Source organism: Chroicocephalus ridibundus, chromosome 15, assembly GCF_963924245.1.
Source record: "Chroicocephalus ridibundus chromosome 15, bChrRid1.1, whole genome shotgun sequence".
NCBI lineage: Eukaryota > Metazoa > Chordata > Aves > Charadriiformes > Laridae > Chroicocephalus > Chroicocephalus ridibundus.
Genome location: NC_086298.1, coordinates 12,772,656 through 12,794,451, shown reverse-complemented (window position 1 = coordinate 12,794,451; position 21,796 = coordinate 12,772,656). Strand labels below are relative to the sequence as shown.

At 62.9% G+C, this 21,796-nt stretch overlaps 1 protein-coding gene across 2 annotated transcripts; it reads left to right on the top strand.

Moving 5' to 3' along the window:
* Positions 1-1,629: 1,629 nt before the first annotated feature.
* Positions 1,630-21,600, top strand: LAMC3 (laminin subunit gamma 3). 2 transcript variants are annotated; one of them, XM_063353272.1, is made up of 28 exons: positions 1,630-2,055; positions 5,663-5,967; positions 6,159-6,289; positions 7,167-7,333; positions 7,714-7,902; positions 8,076-8,193; positions 8,274-8,372; positions 8,731-8,867; positions 10,352-10,468; positions 10,759-10,957; positions 11,179-11,291; positions 11,556-11,774; positions 13,636-13,824; positions 13,908-14,153; positions 14,495-14,648; positions 14,766-14,908; positions 14,989-15,167; positions 15,258-15,396; positions 15,836-16,041; positions 16,340-16,416; positions 16,542-16,676; positions 16,989-17,133; positions 17,258-17,416; positions 17,757-17,859; positions 17,966-18,165; positions 18,426-18,572; positions 18,777-18,876; positions 19,520-21,600. In XM_063353272.1, exons 1-28 carry the CDS (start codon positions 1,638-1,640, stop codon positions 19,762-19,764), a joined length of 4,779 nt encoding a protein of 1,592 aa, XP_063209342.1. In that variant the 5' UTR covers positions 1,630-1,637; the 3' UTR covers positions 19,765-21,600. The 2 variants fall into 2 exon arrangements, with proteins under 2 accessions (XP_063209342.1, XP_063209341.1); XM_063353271.1 differs by having other exon boundaries at positions 17,255-17,416.
* Positions 21,601-21,796: the final 196 nt, after the last annotated feature.

Below are 21,796 nucleotides of genomic sequence, written 5' to 3'. Positions count from 1 at the left end.
CCCAGCATCCCCACTGCTGGGCACAGTGGTGTCACCACCAATTCCCGCCAAGCTCTGGCCCCGTGGGATATCCCCCCATGCTGGGTAGGCTGTGCTGGAGGAGGGTTTGGGATACTCGTCAGCTTTGCCTGAATGCACTGTGTATCCCACGAGCAGCCACCGAGCCTTGGCTGCGTGGTCTCATCACTCCCTAACGCGGACCCCTCTGCAAGAGGGGCCGGGCCGGGAAATCGTCTCCTGGGTGTGTGTAACACCCCGAGGAGGAGGTGACAAACCCATGACACAAGAGACCCTCTCCTGCCCGGAGCTTGCAGCCTCAGTAGCAAGGGAAAGCAAACCACCTGGAAAACCTCATCCCTGCAGGATGCAAATCCCCTTAAAACTGGTGGCGGAGATGTGCAAAGCAATTATTGAGCTGAAAACCCTTCTCTTTCTCCCCGGAGGTTGACAGTGGGTTTGCCACTGGCCGCCCGCTCCCAGGCAGCTGATGCACATCTCCTCCGTGCTGGGAAATTCGCCCTTCCCAGCGGAGCTGGCTCCGGCTGTCAGAGCCCAGGTCAATATATGGTAATGGGGCTTTGAAACGGTGCTGCTGCGGGAGCCCCTGCCGAAGGCTCTGATTCACAGCTCCCCTCTGGTGCTTTCTCCCTGCAGTGTGCACGGAGAAGGAGAATAAAATAAATAAGAGTAGAAGGTAAGGGGGGGAAGGGAGCTTAAATTATAAATGAGGACTAAGTTTCCAGGGCTCCTGCGGGCAGCTCGGCTGAGCAGTGTGGGGGGCAGAGGCGGTGGTCCCTCGTGCACCCCATTTTTGCAGACTCCCCTCTGCAGAGCAGGGCTGGGGGGTGTCAGGGTCTGCTGGCCTGCCTGTCTCCCTGCTTGCTGTCCCCCTCCTGTCCCCATGGGTTAAATCCGGAGGGTGCCACAGTCCCGAGAGGGATCCCCTCTGGCACAGACTGCAATTAGCATTACCTGAGAAGCTGCTAATGAGGTCTGGTGACTGTCTGGTTTTGCTACCCCATGGAGATGCCTCCACAGGGATCTGCTCTCACCCCGGTCCAGGGGACTCGGCTGCGCCATGGCAGTAGTCAGGGGTGGGACCCCCAGCCCTGGGTGCTGCTGTGGAGGCACCGGGGGGGTGTCACAGACCCACGGCCCAGCTGGTGTGAGTGGGGGAGCGGTGGGCGGGAGAAGAGGGTGCTGGGGTGGTGCTGGGTCTGCCTTTCCTCCACCCCGTCTTGATTTTGGGGCTGTGAGAAAATTGGTGACCCCCATTGATTTAAGCAGAAAAACCCACATGTGGGGCATGAATCATCACGAGCTCGTCCCTGGGGCTGAGAAATGGAGGAGCTCAGCTCCATCTGTGCTGCCAAAGGTGCAACCTCCCTTTCCCAATTCCCGAAGCAACGGGACCGGCGTGCACCCCACTGCGGGGGTCCCGTCCTGCCCGACCAGGTGGCCTGGGGACCAGGGCGGCCCGAGGAAGCCCAGACCCCGCAGCCCGGGCTCACACACGAAGCTTTCGACATTCCCAGCAGCTTCCACAAGATGGACCTCGGAGCGAGAGGAGGTGCCGGGTAGGGGGACCCGTCCCATCCCGTCCCATCCCATTCCATCCCGTCCCGCCTGCTCCCGCCATGCCATCCGGAGGAGGCTCAGAGTCCGGCCAGGCGAGCCCCGGCATGGCACGGCCTCCCGGGCTCTGCCTGCTGGCCCTGCTGGGGCTGGGGCTGGGGACGGGGGGCTCACCCGCCTGCTGGGACCCCCGGGGCCAGCCTCGCCGCTGCATGCCTGTCTTTGAGAACGCCGCCTTCGGCCGGGCCGCCGAGGCCACCAACACGTGCGGTTCCCCCCCCGAGGACTACTGCCTGCAGATGGGCGCCCGCCACGCCAGCGCCCTGTGCCACCGCTGCGACGCCACCGACCCCCGGCTCCACCACAACGCCTCCTTCCTCACCGACTTCCACAGCCAGGAGGAGAGCACTTGGTGGCAGAGCCAGTCCATGGCCTTCGGCATCCAGTACCCCAACTCCGTCAACATCACCCTCCACCTGGGTAAGTGCCCCCGCGGTGCCGGCAGGGAAACGGGCAGCGAGTGCATCGAGACCCGGGTGCGTGGCGGGGGGGGTGGATGCATCTGCACCCCGCAGCTCTTGGTGCTGCTTTTGGTTTAAAGACAGGACTTTAAAAGCCCTCCCCGGGGCTTTTAGGGGGTGGGAGGAGGGGGATGCCCTCTGCGAAGGGCAGATCACTGGAAAGACCTGGGGAGGGTCTGCCCCGTCCATCAGCTGCACCCGGTCCCTTGCAGGGTGAGGATGCTGGTGTCTGCACCCGCCTGTGCCGCTTCCCAGCCAGCCGTGCCTGGGGGGCCTGCTCTCCTGCTCCCCCGGGGCTGCTTTTTACTGATTATGCAAGTTTTTGGAGCAGGAGGGAGGCAGGGGGAGGCACAGACCACCTCCCCCCGTGAAAGCCTTGCCACTGGGGTGAGCACCGTGGGTGCCAAGCCCGTGCCATTTTGCCCCTGTGCACTGCTGGGGGTGCCCGGTACGTCTCGGGGGGTGGTGGTGCGGGGGGGGGCAGAGCTCTGCACACACCGTGCAGCCCCAGGAGGCCTCCCCAGCTGGGATCCAACCTTCTACGTTTTCAATATTGTGCAAGGTGCCCGCTTGGAGAGTATTTAAACCCATGGGGCATGCCCGGCATTTTAAAAAGGATTTTTAACACTTTCCTGCCATCTAAACTATCCTGGCTATTGACCAGCGCTGTAAAATCTTCATTCTCTGACGTCTCCCGCCATCTGCATGCCGAAGGGGGGTTAGCGGAGGGGCTGCGGTTGGAGCTGGTTGGGGACAGCTGGGCGCTGGTGTGGCAGGGAGCCGTGCTGGTGGGACCCGGAGGCTGGCGTCGGGGTGACGGCGGAGGGTCTGTGCCTGCCCTGGCAGGGACGCAGAGCTGCCCGGGGGGATGGAGGTCACTGCTTTCCCAGCCCCCTGCGAGCGGGCGGACATCTGGTCCTCGTCCCCGGGCCGGGGCTGGGCTCCCCGCCGGGCATGAGAAGCGATGCCGGAGGAGCCTGCCATCCCTGCTCGCTGCTCCTGCCGGCCCTGCGGGAGGGGACCTGCGGCCCCTCACCCATCTAACACAGGCTGTCGTTTTGCCACAAATCAGTTTGTGTTTGACGTGGAGTGCAGGCAACCCGAATGCAACCTCCGTGACATTGCGCCAAGCTCGCCTCCACCCCAGGTCCCTGGGACCCTTCCTGAGCTGGAGCATCCCTCTGCAAACGTACCCTTGTTCCTGCATGGCTCATATATCTTGCCATGCTAAAAAGTGCCATTTTGGTGCCCAGCACACTGCTGTCTGACCTTTTGCGTAGCCGCCGGGCCCTGTTCTTGTCCCATCTGCAGACCTTTTTATTGCTACCTTAATGCTTTCTCTTGGGTTATGGAGGAAAAGCCCAACTGGACCCTGCAGGTCCCCAGGACGTGGCCCAGGATGAGTCCTTGAGTCCTCGTTCATGAGCTCCACCAAGTAACTGGGTTTTTAACCCATGTAGCACGTCCCTGCCAGCCTGCTCGTCCTCCTCCGTCCTGAGTCAGATGTCTTGTAGGTTCTCCAGTGTTGTCACCTGGGGAGCTTATTAAATAAGATATCGAATGAGTTGGACAAGACCTGTGTTTACCTGCATGGTGTTGATTGGCGTTAATTAGATTATCCTCCTTTAAATCTCCTCTGCGAGGTTTCAGCCATGCCGTTACAGTGCATCAGACTCGGAGCAGATCGATAATCCCGAGTGCCTGTGGCTGTTGCATTTACCCAGTCAGACGTCAGGGAGGAACCCAAAATATCCGTGGGCTTGCAAAGGCACCAGGCACCGGGGCTCCGCCGGCAGCTCTCCGAGTGCCATCGGCTCATGTCAGAGTGTCGAGATCAGGCAGTGTCTGCATCTGTGACTCCGACGCTGGTTTTCCTGTGGGATGCGAGCCTGTGGCAGGCTCCTGGAGCTGAGGTTCGGGGGAGCTGGAGGTGGCTGGGGACAAGTAGGTGACGTGACCGTCCCACATGCTCCTCGCTCCTCTCCAAACTCCTTCGCCTGGAGCCCTGGTGAGGTACGAGCTGCAGTCTGGGCTCTGTGGGAGGCGGGTGAACACGTTGTTCAGGGGACAGCACAGCTGGGAGAGCATCCAGGGGTCACCCTGGTACTGTCACCCTCAGACACCTGCGCACCCCCCTGGTGTCCCCATCCCATGGCACACCCGGCTTTGGCACATGTCACACCTTGCCGAGCGGGAAAAGGGAGACAGCCAGCCCGGGTTATTTTCTGGATTATTTTTTTTTTCCCTGAGCAGAATTTGGCTTATTAAAAGGCCTGTTTGGGGAAAAGCACGCGTTCCCTTGGGATGATTCCCCGGGGCAGCGAGTCTCCTCCACCCCAGCTGGAAGCACCACGATGGGGCTCCCCCAGCCCAGCACACCCCCCCCGGCATGGGGCCGCTTGGGGCAGGGGCTGTTTATTGACACAGTGCCGAGCTCCCTTCCTCTCCCAGAGGAAACTGCTCTGGGAGGTGACGGCCCCGACCTCGCTGTTTTGGTAGACATCCCACCGGGACCGTGCTGTCTGGGAACCGGCGCCCGCCGGGCGTTCCCCCTCCGCCGTGGGGTGCAGGGCAGGGACACCCCCACTCACCAGCCCGGAGGGGTCCCGGAGGGAGGTGAATTTGGGGGGAGCATGGTGGCGGTGGGACAGCCCGGTTGCAGCCCCTTCCCGGCCCTCGTCACCTCCGGGTGGGCTGCGAGAGGGTCCGTCCCCCTGCTCCGGGCGCTCCCTGTATCCCTGATGGGAGGCAGCTGCTTTTCCCAGTGCCGGTAGCCGGGCTGCCTCGGCTCCCCCGCAGCAAAGTTGCAGCACATATGCGACAGTATTCATATGGGCCCAATTAAAGGCTTGTTTTCCTAGTCCCGGAATAACCCCTCTAACATTCCCAACTCATTATCTTTTCAAATAAAGCCAAAACCTTGCAGCTAATTGTTTTGCGCTGTCAGGAGCGGTGTTGTTATGGAGCAATCCAGTCTTTGAGCTGGTCCTTCATCTCTGGCAATTAAGCGGTTTTGATGTTCACTTTGGTGTTTTCTTTCCCTCTTTTTGCTAATTCTTTCAAGCGCTTTCAGAGCTGCGCCATCTGCCCCGGGGATTGGTGGCCTCTCTTTGTCTTCATCCCGGCAAAGTCGGCAGCGATGCCGGGTCCTGGCACGCGGCTCCCCGGGAAGGGACCGGCCTTGACCCTTTCCACCTCCCCATGCCCATGGCACCGCTGCCCCGGGGATGCTGCTCCGTGCCATGGGCTGGTGGGTAGAGCCTGGCTTTGCGGCAGCTCCTTGCCCGTGCCACCCTCCCGGAGCACCCGTGCCGTGGGTGGGCGGCTGCTGTGGGGCTAGATTTGGGGCTGGATGGGGTTTGGGCTGCAGCGAGGAGGAGCTGGTTAAGGGCAGCTGGACGAGGATTCCTGCTTCGCACAAAACCACTCTGTTTTTAGCTGTGGCGGGGAGAGCGAGACAGTGCACCATGGGGATGCCGACGGCCACACAGGACAGGGCACCGGGATAATTTCAGCCCTGTGGTGGCGGCCAGGAGAGGGTGACAGCGTGGCGGGTCTGTCCCCAGGCAAAGCCTACGAGATCACCTACGTGCGGCTGAAGTTCCACACCAGCCGGCCCGAGAGTTTTGCCATCTACAAGCGCAGCCGCGCCGAGGGGCCCTGGGTGCCCTTCCAGTACTACAGCGCGTCCTGCGAGAAAACCTACGGGAAGCGGCAGCGGCACTACCTGCGGCCGGGGGAGGACGAGCAGGTGGCCTTCTGCACCGACGAATTCAGTGACATCTCCCCGCTGAGCGGGGGCAACGTCGCCTTCTCCACCCTCGAGGGACGGCCCAGCGCCTACAATTTTGACGGGAGCCCTGCGCTGCAGGTGCTGCTGGGGTGGGAGTGGGGCGGGTGCGTGGTCCCCCCGGGACCGGGTGCACTAATGCAGCCACCCGGGGTAAAAGCGCCGGTGATGCCCTGCACCCCCATAGGGAAAGGGCAGGATGCATTCCGGTTGGGGCGGGGAGCTGGTGGCCCGGACCCCTCGCCAAGGCGCCTTCCCCGTGTGCCCTGCAGGAGTGGGTGACGGTCACCGACCTGCTCATCTCCTTGAACCGGCTCAACACCTTCGGAGACGACATCTTCAAGGACCCCAAGGTGCTGCAGTCGTACTACTACGCCATCTCCGACTTCTCTGTGGGCGGCAGGTGAGGGGCAGCCACGCCGGGGTGCGGGCAGCAGGGGGGACCTTCCCGGGGCTGTGGGGCTGGGGCAGCCGCTCCCCTCCTCCGTCTTGTTTGAATTGTGGTTTTGGGGCAAACTGCTCAGGTGTGGCCTCCTCTGTGTGTAAACTGGAGCTGGCGGTGCAGAGATGGGTGATGAAACCTGGAGCCCTGCCAGTTGTGCAGGAAGGAGGTCTTTTCCCCCGCAAGCCCTCTCCATTAGCCACCAGCTGTATTTGCTTTGCCCCCTCCCAGCCCTGTGGCTTTTAATGGTGCTGGGGCTCGTGTTGCTGCTCCTGTGGCACTGCTTGGTCCCCAGGCACAGCGAAAGAGGTGTCCCGGCGTGCCAGTGGAGAGGTGCCCCGAAGCCACGGAGGCTGGTGGAGCTTGGAGTTGGCAAGAAGAGCCAGAGTGGCTGCCTGTGGGAGGGGGAAGCTGATGTGGAACAGAGATATTGGTGTCACCCAGTTGGTGCTGGCCGTGGGCTGTGCTGCATGTGCCCTTCCCCAGCTGGGGGGAGTGGGAAATCTCTCCATCCCTGTGGGGGCGGCTTTCCTCCTCCCAGTGGCTTTCCTCCTCCCAGCTGGCCGGCAGCCCCTGTCGCTGCCGTCTCCCCCCTGGGCCCAGCAGCTGGAGCTGGTTAGCATCTCCTGTGGGCCACCCTCAACGTGTGACCTCCAGCTGCCGGGACAGGAGCACCCTGGGGACATGGTGGGCGTCCTCAAGGCCGGCACAGCCCGAGCTGCTGCTTTCTACCCTGCTCCTCACCCCATGGCCACCCCAGGCGAGCCAGCCCGGCAGCCGGCTGCTGCCCACACTGGTGCTCAGAGCGGCTCATCCCCCCACGGGGGTCTCTCTGCAGGTGCAAATGCAATGGCCATGCCAGCGAGTGTGCGCCGGACGATGCCGGGCAGCTGGTGTGCGTGTGCCAGCACCACACGGCCGGCGCCGACTGCGAGCGCTGCCAGCCCTTCTACCAGGACCGGCCCTGGGCTCGCGGCACCGCCGAGGCCGCCAACGAGTGTCTCCGTGAGTATCACCCGGGCTGGCCCCGCGGTCCCGGTGTGCAGCCGGCCCCGACGGGCTGCGCTGGGGCTGCATTGGCTCCTCCGGCAGCTCCTGCCCTTCCTGCACGGAGAGAAAGCGCCTGCTCCACTTTGTGAAGCTGCTCTGGGCAGGGAGGGAGGATTTCCACCCCAGGGCCCCCTTCACAGCATCACCCTGAGGATTCCCTGACACTTCCTTATCCCATGGGTGCAGCCATCTGCTCCGTGCTGCATCCACCTCTGTTTCCAACGGCAGAGGCATTGCGGAAAGCCCCTCTGGCTCATCCAGCCCCCCCAGGAGGTTGTGGGGAGGTGAGCCCCGTGCCCCAAAGCTGCCGACCACCCCTCCTGCCTCCCCAACAGCTTGCAACTGCAGCGGCCGCTCGGAGGAGTGCTTCTACGACCGGGAGCTGTACCGCCGCAGCGGGCACGGGGGCCACTGCCGCAACTGCCGCGACAACACGGACGGTCCCCACTGCGAGCGCTGCCGGCAGAACCACTATCGCTGGGAGGAGCGGGCAGCCTGCCAGCCCTGCCACTGCCACCCTGCAGGTGCGTGGGGCTGCGCCGAGCCGGGCTCCGGCTCCCAAACCCCTGCCCAAGCCAGGGCTTGGCTGGGAGGGATGGTTTTCGTCGGCCCTCCCTTGCCCGGGGTCTCCCCATCTCCCCCCCTGTGTCTCTCCCTGCCTGGGGCAGGGTCTCAGGGCTGGCTGGGGTCCCCGCAGGCTCCCTGCAGCCCCAGTGTGACAGCTCGGGGACCTGCCTCTGCAAAGCCAACGTGACGGGCTGGAAGTGTGAGCGCTGCAAGGACGGCTACCACAGCCTCAGCGAAGGTGGTTGCAGGTGAGGAGGAGCCCGGCCCCAGGCAGGAGCAGCGGGATGGAACCGGGATTCACGTCATGCCTTTGTCTCGCCCCAACCAGACCCTGCGCCTGCGACCCCGCGGGCAGCGTGGGCATCTGTGACCCCAACACGGGGCATTGCACCTGCAAGGAGAAGGTGGAGGGGCACCTGTGCAACAGGTAAGCACCGCGGCCATGGGATGGGGATGGGACCGTGGGCCCTTTCCAGGATGGGATCAGCGCTGGGGCTCGATGGTCAGTGCAGGGCAGGCGTCTTTACTGCCACAGGGCATTGCTGCTCCCCAGCCCCTAGACACAACCCCTCGCAGGGCTCTGCAGTGGGAGTCCTGCAGGGTTGCTCCCTGCAGAGGCCATGGTAGGCTGGTGAGGTCAGGGGGACTGGGACAGACATCCCTCTGGACTGCTGGGACTGGGCTCGCTTGGAGCTGCCACCAGTGTCCCCCTCGGGCTGCTGCTGTGGTCCCTTGTAGCTCTGCCTACCCCTTGCCACCTGCTCCTGTTTCCTCCCCATGCCCAGGTGCCAGCCGGGCTGGTTTAACCTGCAGCCCCACAACCCTGTCGGCTGCACCAGCTGCTTCTGCTACGGCCACTCCACTGCCTGCACGGCAGCAGACGGCTACGAGGTGACCCACGTCCGCTCCGACTTCAGCCAAGGTACCAACCCCCCAGCCCCGGGTGAAACGGAGGGCACAGCTACACCAACTCCAGCCAAAAAACTCTGGCAGTTTGGGCAGGCTGGGGCTGAGCATCCTTCCCTGGGGCTGACTGGTGGAGACTGGAGGGTGATTTCTCTGGCTCACCCCTATTTTGCTGTTAAACCTCTGCTTTTGCCCCCAGCTCCATGGGGATGGGCTCTCCCTGTGGCATCCCTCCATGCCAACCTGCTCCTGGGGCTGTGCATGGCTTGGGGGGGGTGGCGGGGCCGGGCACAGCCATTCCGCCACACCAGGGACAGCAGGAGCGCTAAAAATCATCTCAGAAAGATAAAAACCCAAAAGGATGGAGCCTGCTGGGAACTTTCCCCCTTATTCCCTCCTCTCCCCCACCTCGGCTGGGACGGGGCAGGGCGGAGGGGGGCCGGGGGAGCGGGATGGGGTGCTCTTGCCCGGCTGCAGCCAGGGCTGTGCGTGGCAGGGCTGGATGTGTGAGGGATGTTCGGGGAAACCCTGCCATCTGCCGCACAGCCCGACGTGTGCAGCCCCGGCTGCGGGCACACCGCGGCCCCCGGCTCGCCGGGACCCCCGCCTGCGCCCCGGCAGGGTACGGGCACCCTTGGCGGGCAGCCGGCGCTCTGCCTCGCCTGTAGCCCGACAGCGAGCAGATGGAGGCGAACACGCCAGGCGCGGGTTTGTCCTGGCTGCCTTTAATCCACGCTGCCAATTGCTGTGCTGCCGTAATGTCTTCCACGGCCTTGAAACGCAGCCAGGCTCTAAACAGAGTCTTTTTTCCACCCTTCGTGCAGCCGGTCTGGGGCTGCTCCCTTGGGGACAGGTTTGGCAGAGCCAGGGCTGGGTCGTACGAGGCTCAGCACGGCCGGGCAGCGCGGGGCAGGGGGCAGCCCCCACCTCCTGAAGCCCCGCTCCCCAAAGCGCTCCCCAATCCACAGCTGAGCTGGATCAACTGGAAGTTTCCTGTGCTGGGTGGAAGGGTCCAAATTCGGGATGATTTGATAATCGAGCGCAGCCCACTTGAGAGCTGGGGAGGGATTTCCAAGTGTTTGTCCTGCGGGCACCCGGGGCTGGAAGAAATAACTAACCCTGGGGAGTGGGGGGGGAGTTTAACTGATTTCCGAAGGAAACCAACTTAATGCAATTACGCCCCGTCTCTCCCTGGGTTTCCTGCCCCTCCAGCCCACAGTAACGTTGGAACCGCAGCACAGGCAGGGGGACAAAAGTTTAAAGATAATAATTTCCTCCAAATCTAAGAAAATAAACGGATGGGGGGGCAGCTAGGGCCACTTTCTAGCATGTGAGAGCGCAGAGCCTGAGCGAAGGAGGGTGTTACAAAGCATCAGCCCCTTACAAGACCCTGGAGAGTCTCGGGAGGAGGGACAGAGCCCCCAAAAGCAGCACCCCGCTGATGCTGGGCTGGTTGCTGCTCCCCTTGCCCGTGCACCACCGCTGTGTGCCCTCACGCAGGGCTGGAGGGCTGGGCTGCTGCGGCTCCGGGCACCGCGGACCTGTCTCTGCGCTGGATTGACGGGGACATCGTCACCGAGTGGGATGGAGAGGAACCGGTGGATTTTCTTGCACCAGGTATCATGTGTGCCCGGTCCCTGGGGTCCTGCTCTGCCACGAGGACCCCCTGGTGCTCTCATGGGACATCCCACCTCCAAGCTGGTGCATGAATCGCTGTGCTCCATCCTGGTTTTGATAACTTGAGGCAGTGGGGGGGATCAGGGTGGTGGGCTGGGACCCTGGGAGGGCAGGTTGGAGCTGGCCCTGCTCTAGGAGGGTGACCATGGCTCTTGGTGATGCTGGTGGGAACAGGACCGTGCCGGGGTACATCCATGTCCTACAGACTTTGCTCCTCTCTCCTCTCACAGGGAAGTTTCTGCAGAACCAGCGTCTCAGTTACGGGCAGCTCCTGACCCTGCTGCTGGGAGCGGAAGGGAATGGGACAGGGATGGAGACTGGGGTGTCCCTGCTCCGGGTCCAGCTGGTGCTGGAGGGCGAGGGGATGGAGATCACCATGTCCAGCAGTGAGAGCCAGCCCCAGCACGGAAAGCGGGCTGTCACCTTCAGGTACCTGTCGTGGTGCTTTGGGGAACCTCAGCTGGGTTTGGGACACAGCGTGTCTGATCTTGCCTGGGCTGCCCTGTGCTGTGGGGTTCAGCCCCACTCCTTGCCCCCTTCAGGGATTTAATTGTGCCCCCGTCACTGTGCCCGGGTCTTGAGCTGGGCTGTCCTGCGGTGGGTGGCTGTCAGCTGGCCCTGTCCTTCCTCCCACGCTCCTCCTCCAACAGGCTGCACGAGGCAGAGGAGGGTGCGGAGCCTTTGCTGTCGGCCTTCAGCTTCCAGCGCCTGCTCTCCAACCTGACCGCCCTCCGCCTCCGCGTGAGCCGTGGCCCCGTGCAAGGTGGGTGGCTCCATGCAACGTCCCCATGGGGACCAAGCTGGGATGGGGCTGGGGACATCGGGGCAGCATCAGGCTCTTGGGGACGAGAGGTGTTGCAGGGGGTGCGTTGGGGCAGGGGCTGGCTCCTCTCTGTGAATGCCCCTGGGCTCGCCAGGAGGTATTTTGGGGTCTCCTATCCCTGTCTGGAGCATTTCCAGGCAGGATGGAGAGAGGGGGGCCGGGGGCCGTGCCATCCCGTGCTCACGCCGCGCTCCGCTCTCGCAGGCAGGCTGTCCCTGAGCGAGGTCCAGCTCACGTCCGCTCGCCCCGGGCCGGGGGCGCGGGCAGGCTGGGTGGAGGAGTGCACGTGTCCCCCGGGCTACGCCGGGCAGTTCTGCCAGTCCTGCGCACCCGGCTTCAAGCGGGAGATCCCCTTCGGCAGCCCCTTCGTCAGCTGCGTGCCCTGCTCCTGCAACCAGCACGGGGACTGCCACCCCCTCACAGGTGCGCACCCCCTGGCCCCCCGACTCACCCCACCACTGTGTGCACGGGTGACAAATCCAGGACTTGGCTTGTCTGTGAGGGATGCTGGAAACCGTCTGTGAGGTTGCGGTACCCAAAACCTGCACATTGAATCGCTTGGCTGGTTATAGGGACTGGGTTCATAACCACAGAGATAATTAATGAAGTTCAAAACCAGTGGTAATTTATAACAAAAGGGGCACCTTTCATGGTGCTTTGTGACCAGGAAGGAGGAGAAAGGAAAGGTGCTGGTCCTCAGAGGAGTGGGGAGGCAGGGGCGAGGGCAGGAGAGGGGCAGAGGGTTTTGCCAGGATGGGTCTTGCAGGCAGCATCGCTACCCAAGGAGCGGAGCACCTGCAAACTGGGGGTGAACCTGGGCAGAGGAACAAGTAAAAAAAGAAGGAAAATACAGCAGTGCCAGGCGTGCGGGAAGGCACCAGAGCAGCCAGCTCTTGTGCTGCCAGCCCAAGCCCTGCTCTGCCTCCGGTCTCAGCTCAGAGGTGCGTGACTGTAGCAGGGACTGTGGCTTTGAAGGGAGGAAAAATCAAAAGCAAAGTCCTCGGGGCAGCGTGGCTGTGTGTGGGGTGGTTGGCGGGGTGTTGGCTCTCCCGTCTCCTGCCAGGCAAAGTGTCTGGATGGCTTTGGTGAGGGAAGGGGGACAGGATTGCAAACCGCTGCCCTGGAGCTCGAGGTGGCTGCGTGACTCCAGCACCAGCCTCGCTGCTGCCAGCCCCGGCGAAAGGCACATCCCAGCCATGAGGGGCTTGTGAGACGCTGCCGTGCTCCCCGTCCACCCCTGCAGAAAGCAGCAGCTCCGATCGGTGGTAAGAGCTTGGAAATAAGAGGATGCTTTTGGTACCCGGACAGAGCCCCTGGGGCTCCTCGCTGGGTGGCTCCCCTCAGCGAGGAGCGACAATAGCGTAGGGCTGGGATGGAACGGGCTGGAAGAGGTGTTTGTGCCAGCAAGTGCCCCCATTCTGCCGGCGGAAACTCTGCAAACTCGCCCCTCGTCTCCCAGAACCGGGGCTGGCGCCGCCGACCGCACCATCCCCAGGGACGGGGCCAGGCTTTTGATGTCCCAGCCCTGGTGCTGCCAGCCCGAGCCAGCCCGCATGCTTCCTTTCATTTATTTTTCCCCTCCTTCCTGTCTTTTCCATCATCCGGCTCCGCCTAGATGTGGGGAAAACGGAAAAATATCCGTTCCCTCCTGCGCAACCCGTCTGGTATGACCTGACCCCACAAATCACGGGGAAAAATCCTCCCCCTGGCTCCTTCTCTGTCTCCAGTCAAGCAGAGCATCTGCCTGGAGGTGGAGGGGGTGCTTGAGCATCCTTCCTCCTCCTCCTCCTCCTCCTCCTCCTCCCTGCTGATTTCGGAAGGCCGTGACTCACCGGCTCGGCTCGCAAGGAGACGCTCGCTCCCCGCTGGGTGCCGGTCAGCTGCTTGTGTTTTCCATGACAGGCTGGAAACGATGTGCCTTGTCGCTCAGAAATGTGTTGTCGATTATCGCAGGCGCCGACAGACTCCGTGCACGGTGACGGTGCTGCTGTGTGCGCCAGCACCTCCTCGTCCCCACGCCGCGGGGGACTGTGGGGCTGGCGCTGGGGCCCCGGCATCCTCTCCAAAACCTCCCTCAAGCAAGGAAGGGACAGGGAGGGAAAATGTTACAAGTCCTGGTTGGTGATGTGCAATCCCAGCGTGATCCATTGGCTGGAATTGCACATCCCTCTCAGCATCCACGCTGTGCCACGCTCGGCACTTAGCTCTCCATCCCTCCCGCCATCCCCGCTCTTGTTTGGGGCTGGGTTTTTGCAGACCTTCAGCTCCGTTTTCCTCCTCGCAGGGCAATGCCGGTGCTTGCACAATACGGAAGGTCCCTCCTGCGAGCGCTGCAGCCCCGGGTTTTATGGCAACCCCTTCGTAGGGCACTCCGATGACTGCAAGCCATGTCCCTGCCCCGGCCGCTCACCCTGCACCGAGGTGCCCGGCAGTGGGGAGGTGGTCTGCACCCACTGCCCCCCGGGGCAGAGAGGTGAGGCTGGGGGTGGGCAGGTATGGTGGCCGCGGGCATTGCCGGCACAGGCGGACCCCTCCCCACCTTTTCGCCTTCCCCAGGAAAACGCTGTGAGCTCTGCGATGACGGGTTTTTCGGGGACCCCCTGGGGCAGAGGGGTCCCGTGCATCCCTGCGTCCCCTGCCAGTGTCACGGGAACGTGGATCTCAATGCCGTGGGGAATTGCGACCCCGTGTCCGGCCAGTGTCTGCGCTGCCTGTACAACACGACGGGCGAGCACTGCGAGAGGTGTCGGCCGGGCTTCTACGGGGACGCGCTGGCTCCCGACCCCACTGGGAAGTGTGCACGTACGTACGGCCCCAGGGGCTGGCGCTGCTCCCCTGGGATCCACTGCAGCCCAGATCCTCCTGGCAGAGGGTGGAAGGGGGATGCTCAGTGGGTTTAGATGGATCCATCAGATGGATGATCCAGAGTGGCCTGAAATGCTCAGGAACAGAGTTTGCTCCCTCTCTCCACTGCTGTCCTTCCCTGGAGATACCCTGATCTGCAGGGGCTCAGCCTCTCGGGGCCCTGTTTGATGGGGGGACACAGCCCTCCACGTTATGGGGTCTCAGCTGCAGTGCCCCATTCCCACAGTCCCATCTGCCAGCCCCGTGTTGGGATGCAAGTGGTATTTTGTCTCCCACAGCTTGTGATTGCAACCCCGATGGCTCAGCGCCGGGGCAGGAGGGCTGTGATCCCAGCACGGGCCAGTGCCGCTGCCTCCCGCATGTGATGGGCAGAGCCTGCGGGCGCTGCCAGCCCGGCTACTACGGCCTGCAGCCTGCCGTGGGGTGCAAGAGGTATGTGGGGCACAGCGTGGGGCTGCGGGGGGACAGCGGTGGCTCTGTCCCCAGCTCTGGTCTCTGCTCTCTGCATACGTTGCTTGCTCATCACCCTCCTCCACCTCTCGATGCCAGCTGCGAGTGCCACCCGACGGGGTCACGGGAGAGCAGGTGCCACGAGCTGACGGGGCAGTGCTCCTGCCAGCCGGGCGTCACGGGGAAGCAGTGCGACCGATGCCACCATGGCTTCTTCGGCTTCTCAGCCCGGGGCTGTCGAGGTAATGGGATGGGGACTGCACCTAGGTCCCACAATCGGGGCTGGCAGCCGTGGCGTGACACCTTTCTGCCACCGTTGCAGCCTGCAACTGCTCCCCGCTGGGCTCCGTCACCCCGCAGTGCCACGAGAACAGCACCTGCCTCTGCCGCCCTGGCTTCGTGGGCTACAAGTGTGACCGGTGCCAGGCCAACTTCTTCCCCGACCCGCCGAGCTCCCGCTGCCAGCAGTGCCCTGCCTGCTACGGGCTGGTGAAGGACGAGGTACAGCCCGTGCCCTGCCCAGGTGGGCACAGCACCTGGGCCCCCCTGCTGCCTCGCCGACCCCCTGTCCCCCCCGTATCTCACCCACAGGCCGAGCGGCTGAAGGCCAGGCTGCAGGAGATGGAGGAATGGCTGCAAAACCCAGGCTGCGACGCCCGCCCGGGCCAGTCCCCCATGCTGGGAGATGCGCCCCGGGGAGACGGGCTGCCCGGCCCTCACCTCCTGCAAGGTACAGGGGACAACCCTTCCCTCCACTGCGGGGGGAGTCCCACATCACCCCTTGGGGAACCCTCGGCTCCCTTAGGGTGCTGTGACATGCTGGGTAGGTGCAAGGAGGTGCCATGGGCTCAGCGTGGGTGATGGGGTGACCAAGAGGGGACCACCGGGGGACCATGTGTATCGGTATAGGACAGAGCACCGCAGGGATGCTTTTACTGGGAGGTTTTGGAGCAGCCGGTGATGGGCGTTACTGGGGGCTGAGCAACGGCACACGGGGTGCCTTTTGGGTGCTGCATCCCTGGTCCCTCCTGAGCACCCAGGGGGGACTCTCTTCCCCTTTCATTAGCAGGCAGAAGGGGGGGGTGCTCGGCCATGGGGCAGCCCCACAGGCAAGTGGGGAGCCCTGAGCACCTCTGTGGGCAACAAGCAGCTGCTTGTGCTGTCCGCAGGTGCCCGGGCTGCCCTCTTGGCACAGGTTGGGCGGCTGGCAGGGGCGCTGGGCGCCTCGCAAGGCCGGCTCAGCAATGCCAGCCGGGCCACTGGCTGCTCTGGCCATGGACTCCCCAAGACCTGCATCCTGCTGTCGGAGATCGGGGCCACGCTGCAGTCGGCGCAGCGGGAGGTCCTGCGTGCTGCCGACACCCTGGCTACTACGGTGAGGGCTCCTGCTGGCCCCAGGCTCCTGGGGAGGCTGGTGGCCATCCTGGGGGGCAGTGGGATGTGCAGGACTGGTGGGGTGGGATGTGACCAGCACTGCGGGTGAGTGGGAAAGCCTGGGGTCCATGTGGGTGTAGCCCTCCTTGCAGCTGAGTCAAGAGGAGCCACTTCCCTCGCTCGCTCCTGTTTGCAAAGGTCCTCCAGTCCTTTGGGAGGTTCTTGTTGGTGCTGGGCTGGTGGGGCCCAGGGGTCCTTGGTCCCCGCTGGGATCTCATTGCTGCCGTTTGCATTTCAAGGATATTCCCCAGGAAATCCCTCAGCAGCCCACGAACTGGAGCCACTGGGCGCTGGAGGCACGGGCACTGGCCGAGAGGTACGCTTGCAAGTGTGATCCCGGCATGCACAGGCTGCCTGCCCACTGGGGGCGCGCAGGACAGCCGCTCCTGTCCCAGGAGGCCAATCCTAATATCATCTCTCTGGGTGCCCTTGTCCCTGCAGCCACGAGGATGCCGTGGCGCAGGTGGAGGCGGTGGTCGGGAGAGCCCTGCGTGCCTCCAACGCCAGCTCCCAGCTCCTGCGGAGCCTGCTGGAGGGGAATGCGACGCGGGAGGCGCAGCGTGAGCTGGAGGCCGGGTGAGGTGATGGCAGCAAGGGCGGGGGAGAGGAGGGAACAGCAACCCCTTGTCTCTGGCCAGGTCCCTGTTACAGGACTTGATCACGGTGGTTTGGCACCTGCCCAACAGGGACATGACTGAGTCCCATCAAACTCATTGCACCACAGTGTTGTAAAGCGGCAAGCCAGGGTGCTCCATGCTGGGGATGTTTCAGGCCCTTTCCTCCATCTTTTCCCCCTACATCCGTGTCTGAGGCCAGTTCCCAAGCTGCCATCTCCATCCTTCGAGGGACCAGAGGGCCCTGGGTGACCGCAGCGTTCTGTCCACATAGGTACGAGGAAATCCAGCGGGCACGGGAGGAGCTGGGTGCTGGCATGGTGGAGGTGGCAGCGGAGGCCAGGAGAGCTTTCGCAGCCGTGCAGCAGGCAAACGCAGACATGGACGAGAAACTTCTGCAGGTGGCTGCACTGGGGCAGGTGAGCAGCGTCCCAGCTAAGGCTCCTGCTTGCACCCTACCCCTGCTTTGCCCCTTGGGCAGCACTGCCTCCTGGGCCGGGAGATGCTCTCATGGAGCCTTTGGCATCCCTGACCCCGCAGCAGGCACTGCCAGCGCGGGTGGGAGCCCTGGCACAGGACCTGGCAGCGCTGGAGCAGGCAGCAGAGGCGCAGGAGCCATCGGCTCAGCGGGCTGTCAAGATGTCCCGCGCTCTGGCAGCCGGATTGCGCCTGGAGCTGCAGAAGACTCGTGGCTTCGAGCAGGTAATTGCTGCTCACTTGCGTGGGGTGTCACTGCAAAATAAGTGATGGGGACCCCCCGTTGCAGCCGGAGCTGTGGGCATGCTGGGTGCATCCCTCTCCTGCCTCCCACCCAGGGCACAGGGCGGTGGGTGAGTCCCATCCCCGCTGCTCCAGTGACCGGAGGGACCATGCCTGCAGCCAGGGGGTCGGGAGCGGATGTTTTGGGACCCGTCTCCCCTCGGGGTCCCGGATCTCCCAAGGAGCTTGCCTGCCAAACGGGAGCGGGCTGGGTCCCACCTTTCCCAGCCGGGTGCAGCTCTTTGCCCCCTCCCCACCCTCACTCCTGCTCCCTTCTCCCCAGCTGCAGGACCGGGCTCGCTCTGCCCACAGCATGGCCACCTCAGCTGTCTCACATGGGAAAACCATGCTCTCCGATGCGGAGTCCCTCCTGGCCAGCTTGGAAGGTAAAAGGCACCAGCATCCCTGGCCACAGCTTGGATCTCACCACGCTGGCTCTGGGTGCCAAGGGGAGAAAGGGATGGCTCGGTGACAGCCGGGTTGTCCCCGCAGGCATGAGGAAGGTGCTGGGGCACCGGAAGGGCCAGGCTGCCCTGAGCAGGAGGATGACACTTGTGCAGGACAGGGCGATGGTGGAGGCCCAGAGAAGGATTAAACAGGCAGAGAAGACGCTGGGAAACTCCTTGTCCATCTCCACCGCAGCCCGGAGGACAGCTGGAGAGGCTGAGCAAGTCTCTCGGGAAAGCGCCAAGGTCTGAGCAGAGGGACATGGGGTCCGGGGAGCCCACGCTGGGCTGTGGGGCACAACCAGGCTGGCAGCCGTCACAGGCAGAGCCCAGGCTGTTGCACGCAGGGCTGCAGAGCTCCCAAACCAGCTTCTGCTGCCCCTCCAGCACAGCCCACCCCTGCCTGCCTGCAGACTAGGGGGATGCACCCAACCAGGGCTCCAGCCCTCCCGCGCTGTCCCCCCGCGTGTCCTCAGGTGACTGTCCCCATCTCCATCCCTTTGCAGAGGGCACAGGCTGTGCTGCAGGAGAGCAAGCAGGCCCAGAAGCGTGCCAGCCAGCTCGCCACACGTGCCAATGAGACCCAGCGGGAGCTCTCCCGGCAGGAGCACGTGGCTGAGAAGCTCAGGGGGCACCTGGAGGAAGCACACCAGGTGAGTCAGGTCCCCTTGGGCAGGTTTTGTCCTCCAGAGCCTGGAAGGGGCTTTGCCCACAGCCCAAAGCATAGGGACCATCCCAGCTTTTGGGCTTTACTGTATGGGGAATGCCCTGGGGATGTTTCTGGGATCCCCCTCCCTCTCCCGTCCAGCCCAAGGGTCAACGGTGTCCCTGATGTGGGTGTCTGTCTGTGTTGGAAGGTGGGGACAGAGGTGAGTGAGATGGCAAAAAGTCTCCAGGAAGCCCAGGGCTCGCTCATCTCGGACATCGAGACCCTGAACAACCTGCTGAGCAGCCTAGGTGAGACCCGGGCGGGAGTGGGGTGCGGGTCCCAGGGAAGGGCCAGGCTGTTGGGGCCTGAGGCTCTCCTGCTCACTGGCCATCTGGGCTGAGCTGGGTGCCCTTTGCCTGAGATCTCTCAGGGTCTTGGCAAAGCTTCTTGAGGGCTCATGTCTCGAGGAAAGCCCTCGTGCAGAATGAATTAGGGCTTGCTGAACGTGTGTGCTTATGCCTGGTGTGGGGACACTGTTCTCCCTTGGCATCTCCAGGAGGAGCACGGCTGGACCAAGGGCTCAGGCCCTTTGGAGCCAAGGGATGTGCTGGGCTGGGTTTGCTCATGGTTGCTGGTTGGTTTTGCTCCAGTTCCTCTTGCTTTGATCATCTGGGTGCATTTCTGAGGGCTACAGAACTCTCGCATCTGAGAAGTTTTGCAAAGGGGTAGAAATCATCACCCCTCTGTAAGAGAGATGTGCCCAGGCCCTGCCTGGAGCCACAGTCCTATTTGCTTATCTGTGATCGCCGGGAAGCTGCAATGCCTCTATGCCCCACTGCACCCACTCCCTAGAGTTTGCCTTGTGCCGAGGGTCTGAGCCCCTGGAGCATGTCCAGAACATCTCCTGCCTGGCACTCTGCCTCTCATCCATGTCCTCTCCCTCTTGCCCAGGTGACCTGGAGCAGTCCGTGCAGGCGGAAGCGGTGCTGAGCGCCGGGCAGCTGCAGCTGGAGCGGCTCTGGCTGCGCCTGGCCACGCCGGGCGCCCTGGCCGGCCAGCTCAGCCTGCTGCAGCAAGAGGCGGCATGGCAGCAGGAGAAGATCCAGGCGTTTGACAGCGACTTGGCTGAGATCCGGGCCGATAAGAAGAATCTGGAGGACATTTTGCGGAGCCTCCCTGAGGGCTGCTCAAAGTGACAGTGACAGGTCCCCGCCACTGCCCCATCACCTCCATGCCCCCCTGCACAGGGAACAGCAGAGCAAAGGACACCCTGCATTCACTGGCATCGATCCCTCCCACTGCTCTTCACACCGCCCACCATACAATATCACACCCCAGGTCCTTATCTGCACCAGTTTGGGCTCAGCATCCTGAGCACCCTGTGGCATGACTTCAGCCACCAGCTCCGTCCTCGGGGCAGGGGGAAAACCAGCTAGCAGGGACCGCTGATCAGGAGACGGAGCCACGACAGGCTCCATGGAGTGAACGAAGAACTGTCACAGATCTCCTCCATGCTAGATGTGTCCTTCCATCCCACCAGGGAGGGACAGCTTATCAAGTATGTAATGTACCAAAGCTGTAACACCCCGTGGTGCCTCCTGCCCCAGGAGATGAGAGAGGCTGTTTCACGCATGCTGGAAGCTGGTCGTGCTGCACAGCACCCTGCAGTGCCATGCTCACATGCTGTGGTCACAGAAGAGCAGAGATGAACCCCGGTGAAGCCAGGCAGAGAGCTGCTCACCGGAGGGCACGCAGCTTGCTTGCTTCCCAGGAGCAGGGAGCTCGCAGCAGGGAGGGCTTAAACTGGGGCCAAGCAGAAGCAAAGCTGGACTCTTCACCAGCTCCTGGCAGGCAGAGCAAGCATCCTTTGCCTGCTGCAGGGTAGGAGCAGCTCTGCTCCTGCTCTTCCCCTGCTCCAGGGTAGTGCAAGGTTGCCGCTGCCCATAGCTCTGGTCTTTGCGTCCTGTCCCATCCCTGCTTGGCTTGCTGGATGTCACCAGGTCTGGCTACAAACCAGCCCAATTGCTGGCAGTCCCAGGGGCTGGGTGGCATGGCAATGAACCAGGCAGGGAGGTGGGAGAGCTGGCACTGGGGCTCTCATCACCCGCAGCCCCACATTGGCACCCGCACATGTCCCCACTGGAGAGGAGCTGGCCGGTGGCACCAGGCTGTGCAGGCAGCGTGGGCTGGACGGGAGCAGCTGGACACAGCCAACTCCTGCCAGTGTCACTCCCTCGGGGTGGCAGAGGTCGGCAGCTGGATCGCCTTTAAAGGAAAGGCATGCGCGGTCACCCCCTGCTCCCATGCGGGCTGGTCCGTGAGGCCACACAGGCGGCTGAGCCAGGTCCTTGTTCAGCCCGCCCTGTGCTGGCTGTGCCGAGACACCAGGTAGCAGTTGAGGTCACTCCCATAAGACCAGAAACGAGTCCCCAGGCTGGAGCCCACTTCACTTTTTAACCTGTTTTACCTGTGCTCTTCTGCTCGCAGTGCTGGAAATCAGATTTGCTAAAGTCTTTTTTGTAATACTGTACGTAAAACTGTAGACTTTGGATCACCCCAGTGTGATCTCCAGTGGGTCCAGCAGTCTGGAAGTGACGCAGGACTTTTCTACCGTGAACAAACCCATCTCCCTCCCAGTTCTGCACAAAAGCTGCCCAAGGAGTGGGGTGCCAGAGCTGCAGTGCTGCAGGAGTGTAATGTCTTGCTGCCCAAGGACAGCTCAGCAATAGCAAAACCAAAACCATGTAGCAGCAAGAGCACAGTGTGATTCGGCTTGGCCGGGAGGCAGGGAGCCACGGCCACTCACCATCTCCCTGGGAAGACAATTATACGTCTCCAATCAACACACAAATTTGCTGCTGTTACAGAAATGTCAAGCTTCTGCCTTGTGCCTGCTGCTGAAGATGTGGTTCATCCTCCCTCCTGCTCTCCCTGGAACTCTGCTTTTTTAGCTGGTGACACCTGCCTAGAGCTGTATCCATTAAAAATTCTTAATATAATACATAGCTGCCCATCCGCCTGAGTGCATGGCAGCAGGAGGGGCACACGCTGTACCGGCACTTGCTGCTTTCTCAAAGAGCAGGAGGAGCTGCACCTGGGGTTGAAACGCAGCCGGCTCTGCGGTGGTGTGGGGAACTGCCTGACGCTTCCCACCAAAATCCACTTTTAGGACAGCTCTTTAAAAAACAGTGTTTCGCTGAGATTGTAGGGGGAGCGAGGGCGCTGAGT